This window comes from Chiloscyllium plagiosum, chromosome 7 (genome assembly GCF_004010195.1).
Source record: "Chiloscyllium plagiosum isolate BGI_BamShark_2017 chromosome 7, ASM401019v2, whole genome shotgun sequence".
Classification (NCBI taxonomy): Eukaryota; Metazoa; Chordata; class Chondrichthyes; order Orectolobiformes; family Hemiscylliidae; genus Chiloscyllium; species Chiloscyllium plagiosum.
Window position 1 is genome coordinate 117,444,475 of NC_057716.1, and position 8,981 is coordinate 117,453,455.

The following is an 8,981-nucleotide window of genomic DNA, read 5'->3' on the forward strand; positions in this document are numbered from 1 at the left end:
TGCCATCAGGCCCAGGTGACTTATCTATTTTCACCCTTTCCAGAATTTCCAACACCTCTTCTCTACATACCTCAAAGCCATTCATTCTACTTAATTGTGACTCAGTATTCACATTGACAACAGTGTCCTGTTCCTGAGTGAATACTGATGAAAAGTATTCATTCAGTGTCTCCCCAGTCTCTTCAGCCTCCACACGCAACTTCCCACTACTATCCTTGACTGGACCTATTCCTACCCTAGTCATTCTTTTATTCCTGACATACCTATAGAAAGCCTTAGGGTTTTCTCTAATCCTACCAACTAAGGACCTTTCATGTCCCCTCCTTGCTGCTCTTAGCTCTCTCTTCAAGTCCTTCCTGGCTACCTTGTTGTTGAACAGAGTGTTGTAAGAGGTTAGATCACATGGATTACAGGGAGAGCTAGTCACCTGGATACAGAACTGACTCGAAGGTAGAGAACAGAGGGTGGTGGTGCTGGAGGGTTGCTTTTCAGACTGGAGGCCTGTGACCAGTGGTATGCAACAAGGATCAATGCTGGGTTCACTGCTTGTCATCATTTATGTAAATGCATTGGATGTGAACTTAGGAGGTATAGTTACTAATTTTTCAGATTATACCAAAATTGGTGGTGTCGTGGACAGCAAAGAAGATTACCTCAGAGTACAACTTGACCTTGATCAGATGGGCCAATGGGTTGAGGAATGGCAGGAGGAGTTTAATTTAGATAAATGCAAAGTGCTGCATTTCGGAAAGGCAAATAAGGGCAGGACTTATACACTTAATGGTACGTTCCTGGGGAGTGTTGCTGAGCAAAGAGTGTGCAGGTTCATAGTTTCTTGAAAGTGGAGTTGCAGGTAAATAGAATAGTGAAGATGATGTTTAGTATGTTTTTCTTTATGGTCAGAATATTGAATATAGGAGTTTGGAGGTCATGTTGCAGCTGTACAGGTCATTGGTTTAGGGCATTTTTGGACTATTGTGTGCAATTCTGGTCTCCCTCATGGAGGAACAATGTTGTAAAACTTGAAAGGGTTCAGAAAAGGTTGACAAGGATGTTGCCAGAGTTGGAGGATTTGAGGTATAGGAAGAGGCTGAATTGACTGGGGCTGTTTTCTCTGGAGCATCGGAGGCTGAGGGGTGACCTTATAGAAGTTTATAAAATCATGAGGGGCATGGATAGGATAAATAGACACGGTCTTTTCCATGGATTGACTAGTCCAGAGCTAGAGAGCATCGGTTTAGGGTGAGAGGGGAAAGATTTGAAAGGGATCTAAGTGGCATCTTTTTCACACAGAGAGTGGTGCGTATATGGAATAAGCTGCCAGAGGAAGTGGTGGAGGCTGGTACAATTACAACACTTAAAAGGCACCTGGACATGTATATGAATAGGAAGGGTTCAGAAAGATATGGACCAAGTGCTGGCAAATGGGACTAGATTGGGTTAGGATATCTGGTTGGCGTGGACAAGTTGGACTCAAGGGTCTGTTTCCGTGCTGTAAATCTCTGTGACTGCAGCTACGTAGTTCCTTGAAAGTGGCATCACAAGTAGACAGGCTGGTGACGAAGGCGTTTGGCACACTTGTCTTTATCGGTCAGAGCATTGACGATAGTAGTTGTGCTGTCATGTTAGCTGTACCAGACATTGGTACGGCCAGAGTTGGAGTACTGCATACAATTCTGGTCACCCTGCAATAGGAAGGGCATTATTAAACTGGAAAGAATGCAAAAAAGATTTACAAGGATGTTAGTGGGACTTGGAGGGTTTGAGTTATGAGAGCAGTTTGGGTGGGTTGGCCCTTTTTCCTTGGAGCATAGATGGCTGAAAGGTGACCTTATCAATGTTTACAAAATCATGAGGGGCGTAGATAAGGTGAAGAGACACAGTCTTTTCTTCAGGATAGGGGAGAGTACCAAACTCGAGGGTATAGGTTTGTGGTGCGAGGGAAAAGATTCAAAAAGGACCTGAGTGGCAGCTTTTTGACGCAGAGGGTGGTGTGTATATAGAATGAGCTGCCAGAGGAAGTGGGAGTGATTGGTACAATTTCAGCATTTAAGAGACATTTGGACAGGTACATGAACAGGAAAGATACAAAGGGATATGGGGCAAACACAGGCAAATGGGACTTGTTCAGTTTAAGTAACCTGTTCAGTGTGGATGAGTTGGGTTGAAGGGTCTGTTTCTGTGCTGTGTAATTCGAAACAAAATAAGTTATACTTTGCAGTCCTTGCAAATGTATATATTTATTAGGAAAATTAACAGGCTGAGTTACTGTTCCCTTGTATGAGGGATGCTGCAGTGGCTTTTTGTTAAATAATGAAGAATTTGGATGGAGATACATAGAAATTCTGTCCGTTTGTGGGGAAGAGCAAAACTGTACGTCATCAATTAATGGTAGTGACCTATAAATCCAATTGGGAATTCAGAAACATCTTGTTTTTGCAGACAGTGTCAATAATGTGGAATTTGTTATCACAGGATGTATTTGAAGTGGATAGTATAACCACATTTAAGGGGAAGTTAGCTAAGCTTCTGAGGGAGAAAAGAATAATAGGTTATGCTAATCAAGATAAACAAGAAAGGAGAGGAGCAGACTTGAATGGAAAATAAATGTTATGGACCTGTTGGGTGAAATGGCCTGTTTCTCTGTCAATTTTATGTAATTGTGGGCTGGGTAATTAACAAACATGTTTTGACTAAATTTATTCCCTGCCCCCATACAGGAGCTGACCAAACGAGAGGTAGAGTACATGGCGCTATCCAGGGATACAACTGAGACAGACCTTAAACAACGCAGAGAGATCCGAGCAGGAACAGCCCTTTACCTTGATCAGGTAAGTTAAATTGCAAATGGCTGCTTTTTTTTATTGTGTCTTCACTCAAAAACAGTAAGAAATTTGAACATAGTGTTATTGAGACATGTGTGAGGAATAGGCACAAGCCTACTGTTATCGTAAAACTGTCTGTTTTAGATCCTTTTCCAAAGAATAAGGGCAGTGACGAAGAAAATGTTCCAACATTAGTATTTAATTTCCTTAACAGGTGGGGATAATGAATGCCCTCAAGGTCAATTCTCATTCTTCTGGCATTCAGAAAACCAAACGTGAATTTGGTATATGGAGAACAGTTGGCTCGAGTTGCTATGTGATATTAAGAGGTGTCTCTAGAAGATTTGAAAAGGGTATCGTGATGGAGAAAAGCCCATTTCTAAATTGTCATTGCTTGTCTGTTTGTTTTGCTTCCTTTTTATATAAGTGGATTTGTGTGAATCTTTGTGTCAGTTGTTGCAAACTATGTTTTGCTTACAATGCCAGTGGACTTCCTAATGATATTTTCGAGGAGAAAGTGAGGTCTGCAGATGCTGGAGATCAAAGTTGAAACTTTATTGCTGGAACAGCACAGCAGGTCAGGCAGCATCCAGGGAACAGGAGATTCGACGTTTCGGGCACAGGCCCTTCATTCCTGAAGAAGGGCCTGTGCCCGAAACGTCGAATCTCCTGTTCCCTGGATGCTGCCTGACCTGCTGTGCTGTTCCAGCAATAAAGTTTCAACTTCCTAATGATATTCTCCAGTTTAATATCCTAATACGCGAGGGAAATGACAAAGATGTCAGGCAGGCAAGATGATACATGAGATGTACTGGTGTCGACATCTGTCGGCAGGGTTGAACAACATGTGTTGTAATATACCATTATTCCCAGAAACAGCTGGGTCAGTAGATTGGATGGCACTGCCACATGATACAAATTCCTGACTGACTCTAATAGTTCAGGTTTCCTGTAAAGTCCTCTACAGCACCTTAATTATAGCGTTCTGCACATTCATTGACACCACATGCAATCAAGCATTTCAGAGTGAATGGCAGCCAAAACAGTATGTTGGAACTTGCATGGTTACAAACATGCCAATCCTTTTTACTGGATCTATCAGCTGAGAGCCAAACGCCTTTTGCTGCAAAAAATGTCAGATAAATGGGAATGGAAGTGTGAGATTGAGGAAACTTTGTTTCAAAGACTAAGGTGATCTATTGGAGCAGAACAAGGCTATTTAGCCAAACAAGCCTACTCTGCTATTCAATGAGATTGTGGGCGACACAGTGGCACAGTGGTTAGCACTGCTGCCTCACAGCGCCAGAGACCCAGGTTCAAATCCCGCCTCAGGCGACTGACTGTGTGGAGTTTGCACGTTCTCCCCATGTCTGCGTGGGTTTCCTCCGGGTGCTCCGGTTTCCTCCCACAGTCCAAAGATGCCCGTAGTGTTAGGTAAGGGGTAAATGTAGGGGTATGGGTGGGTTACGCTTCGGCGGGTCGGTGTGGACTTGTTGGACCGAAGGGCCTGTTTCCACACTGTAATGTAATCTAATCTAATCTAACCTCACTTTTCTTCCCTTCCTCATAGCCCTTGATTTCCTGACTGAATCTGAATCTGGATATCTCAGCCTTGAATATCCTTAATAACCCAACCTCCAGAGCTTTCTGCAGTAAAGAATTCCATAGATTCACTATCCTCTGAGGGAAGAAATTCCCCCTCGCCTCTGTTTTAAATGGGCAACCCCTTACTCTGAGATGATGCCCCTGGTTCTAGCTTCTCGCACAAGCCTTTTTGCATTTTTTTTAACCTTTCTGGCCTCCTTTCAATAATCCCTTGCTTCATTCCTGATGTAGTGCTTATGCTCGAAATGTCGACTTTCCTGCTTCTTGAATGCTGCCTAGCCGGCTGTGCTTTTCCAGCACCTTTTGATGATCACAACCGTGGCCTTTAAAAAGGTCTGAGATGTCTTATGATCGCAGCATGAAAATGAACGAGTGGAGCTGTGCTGGGGGCTGGTTACTGCATTTTAGCTGGCTCTTGTCCTTGTGTGTTCACATCTATTCTCCAGTAGTAGATAAACTAGTCAGTGATCACAGTTCGCTGATTTTGACCACTATTCCTACATTCAACGCAAAGGACAGACATAGCAACTTAGGCATGTCAACCTCTGGTCTCAGTCTCAATGCAGAGTTTCTCTTTCCTCTAAAAATATACTTTGTTCATAAAATTTGTAGCAACACAATGCAAAAATTTCAAATTGGATATCACAAGTTCTTTAGTTTCTCTTCAATCATAAAATTGTTTCGCCTTTTACTAAAGATATGTAAGAAACTTCAACTTGTCCCAATACAACATGTTCTATTTGATGCAATTATGATAAATCTGTTTACAAAATACGTTCCATGTCAAGTATCCAACCCAAGAGTAAAGTCATTTCAAACTGTAAACTGCAGCATCTGTGCATGCACGTAGTTAAAAATTACAGTCCCTATCCTCCAGCTGGATACCAGATTTGTTACTTGCTACCTTAATGTACCTATATACATTAGTGGGAGTAAATTGCTGGAAGTGCTGGAATCTGTATTGAAAAAAAACGCTAGAAGTCAAAACGGGTGGGGAAGCATCCAAGGAGAGAGAGTAAGCTAGCGTTTTGAGTTTAGATGACTTTCCATCACAGTTCTGATGAAAAGCCATCTAGATGTGAAATATTAGCTTGCTCTTTTCCCATATGCATTCCTTATGTGCTATTGTCCCAGTCTGTCAGATTATTGTCCCGTACTGGAGCTCCAGATGTATGAGCACGAAAGCTTCCTTGCTGTTGGCTTTTTTTTGTTGTTTCAAAGGCAGCAAGAGCTGGAGAGATCAGATTTTTGAGCTTTTAACAGGTTTTCACTGATACCCGATCAATCAGGGGAAGGTAACGTCCCATTATTATCTGGTCTCCGATCTGTCTTACATGTAAATCCAAACCCAAACCAATTTGATTTCTTTTAACTGTGTTCTGAAATAGTCTAGCAAACATTCAGTGCAAGGGATGGGCAATAAATGCCAGTCTTGCCGGTGCTGCCCACGTTCCATAAGGCAATAAAGAAAACAAAAGTGTTCTGCTCTTTTCATTCCTGAAACAATCAGATTGCATGGTGACATAGTTTGAAACGATTGTTCAAGATTGGTCTGTGAGGAGAAGTCTGTTAAACTGTTGATCAGCCCCTTTTATGTTTGTACCACCTTTAGCTTTTTTTTGCAACACTGCCAACTCAATTGAGTAATATTGGAAATGAAGGTCAGAAAAGGGCAGGACGAATCAGAGAGACAAAACCTAGGAATGCACCGATCATCGAACCGAGATGTTGTAAAGATTACAAAATAACAAAACTAAAGGATCTGTATTTGAATGTGCATAGCATCGATCACAAAGTAACTGAATTGATCGTGCACAATGAAGTAAATATACACAATCTGTTTGCCGTTATGGAGACATGACTGCAAAATGACCAGGATTGGCTTCTCAATACTGAGTGGTATGTGGCATACGAAGCGAGGTAAAGATGGTGGGGTAGTAGTCCTAATCAAAGATGGTATTAGTGCAACAGTTAGTGATAGATGGCATGGGACGAAACTGGAGCACCTGGCGGAAACCCACGCAGACACGAGAACATGCAAACTCCACACAGACGGTAAGCCAAGACTGGAATTTAGTCTGCACTGTGAGGCAGCAGTGCTTGCCACTGTGCTGCCCTTACACATTTGCTGCAGGTACACAAATGTGACTACCAGATAAGGAAAGCATTGGACTCACCTTTCATGATCTTCTACGGTTATGGAATCCCTAACAGTCAAATTTGAGGCGTACATGAGAAGAGTGGGTCTTTTGACCTCAATACTGGAGGGCTTCAGCTCGTGTGGAAGCAAACCTTTGGAGGGAATTCATTTCCTCATGAGAGGTAGTGAGGTGGTGCACCAGAGGAAGGCTTTTGAAGCTGTACTGAAATACATTAATTCTATTTGCATCCTCCATGTGGAATTCCTTGCCTTGAATAACATCACTATTTCTTTGAAGTGCACATAAGATCCAGTTTGATTATAGAATGGAGGGTACTGTTAGGTCAGACGGTCAAACTTATTTTGCAATCTGACCAGGGACCAGTAATTTCCTTTTAGAACAAAAAGGAAAGAACTGTGGATACTAGAAATCAGAAACAAAAATTGCTGGAGGAATTCAGCATTGTCTGGCAACATCTGTGGAGAGGAAGCAGAGACAATGTTTCAGGTGCAATGACCCTTCTTCAGAACTGGTAGTCGGTTGGAAAAGGCTGGTATGTATGCTAAAGAAAGGGGCTGTGGTTGGGGAAAGGAAGGAGTAAAGGATTTGTGGAGACGGAGCCCAGAGAGCACGAACAGCAGTGACAGGGAAAGGAATTGATAATGGTAACCTGGGGAGGTAGAAAAGCTGCTAATGGGGACCATTAGTGAGTGAAAATGAGTTGGCTGTGGTCAAAACAACCCAAGTGATGACAAGGTCTGGAGTTGGGGAGTGGGGGAAGGACATGGAAGAAAATGTTCAACCCTTAAAATGATTGGACTCGATATTGAGCTCTGATGGCTGCAGGACGAGGTTCATGGAACATTCCTTGTAGAGCTTCTTTTTATTCCAGAAGCTGCACTCCTGCACTTGATCGAAGGTATAGCACTTGGTACTGTCAGCTCGCTTTGTTGAGTCAGTACTGTCCGAAATCTTTCCTCAAGCTCTGATCTTCCTCATCTGCATCTGCTTTTCAAACTCTATTCTATCAATTGCTCTGGAGTATTACTTCTTGCAGGCTTCTTCTTGCAGCACCACGTGGCTTCTCCAATACAAATCCAGCACAATTCCCCAGTTCTACAGGATGTTTTCTGAGTTCTATCTCCAACCCTTAGCTACCTGTTAATTCCTAGAACTCCTCTCTTAAGTCTGAAGAATACAATACAATACAACTGCCTGCAGCCACTAAACTCCTCTTCTGTGATCCTCAAACTGTCGTGACCGGCTAATTGAACTTTTTACGATAAACTCTCCCCTATTGCTGGATAGAATTGAATGTTGCCACCTAGCAACTCTGTTCCATAAGATGTTCAATAAATGTTAGCAATCATAGATTGCTGGCTTGTTGAGTACAACAAATGGATAATTCATTACTGTAATGAATTATAGAAGCTGTGAACAGATGAATAAATGGAAAATAGTTGCTGCTGCACAGATATTCAAATTATAGAAAACAACTGCAATTGATTTTGATTGAGTAATATGGAACAAATTAGTGTTTATGTAAATGTTTCTTAATGACCATGTGAGTTTGTTAGAAATTGAAAATACTGCAACCAGAAGAACAGAATGTGATTGTGTCATGATGTAAATTGCAATTTTGCTCAGTTTCCTCGAGCTGTCAAGAGTGAGAGTTTCAGCATCAATATGACTCAGATAATAATTACTACCGTTCTTGATATAAAGAGCAACCTTTTCTGTAAAATGTGGTAATTATATTTCTATGTTCAGATGGGCAAGCAGCTCCAGCCTCCATGTAAATATGAGATCAGTTGTGAGGAAATAATTGGTAGCTTTTTTTTTATGCTTTTCTAGGTAATGGTAATTGCGTGGTTGACACATTTTCTCTACACTGTCATTTGCAGTATTTAAAGGCAGAGTTTTTGTGTTTTGGACCAAAAATAATCAATTGTATCTCAGTCATATTGAGCAGTTGAAAATTCCGATTATACCTTCACACTCTGGTGATAGGTGATCTTTAAATACATGTTTATAAAAATAATATTTCAAACTTCTGATAGTTCTTCATAGGTGACAAGTGGATTTTGCCTGCATTAGATGAGGGTATACGTAACATTGCATTTTAAATACACTGCCTTGATTAGCACACAAAAGGGTTTCCAAAGTTAGCTGATAAGACCATATTTTTAAGGAGAAAGTGAGGACTGCAGATGCTGGAGATCAGAGCTGAAAATGTGTTGCTGGAAAAGCGCAGCAGGTCAGGCAGCATCCAAGGAACAGGAGAATCGACGTTTCGGGCATAAGCCCTTCTTCAGGAATGAGGAAGGTGTGCCAAGCAGGCTAAGATAAAAGGTAGGGAGGAGGGACTTGGGGGAGGGGCGTTGGAAATGCGATAGGTGGAGGGAGGTCA

General features: G+C 41.9%; 1 protein-coding gene across 1 annotated transcript in view; it reads left to right on the plus strand.

Annotated features, from left to right (window-relative positions):
- The window catches only part of vwa8 (von Willebrand factor A domain containing 8), a 340,247-nt gene that overhangs the window by 31,412 nt on the left and 299,854 nt on the right, over positions 1-8,981 (plus strand). The window contains 1 exon segment of the mRNA XM_043694451.1: positions 2,721-2,831. Within this exon segment, the coding sequence (XP_043550386.1) occupies positions 2,721-2,831 (111 nt within the window).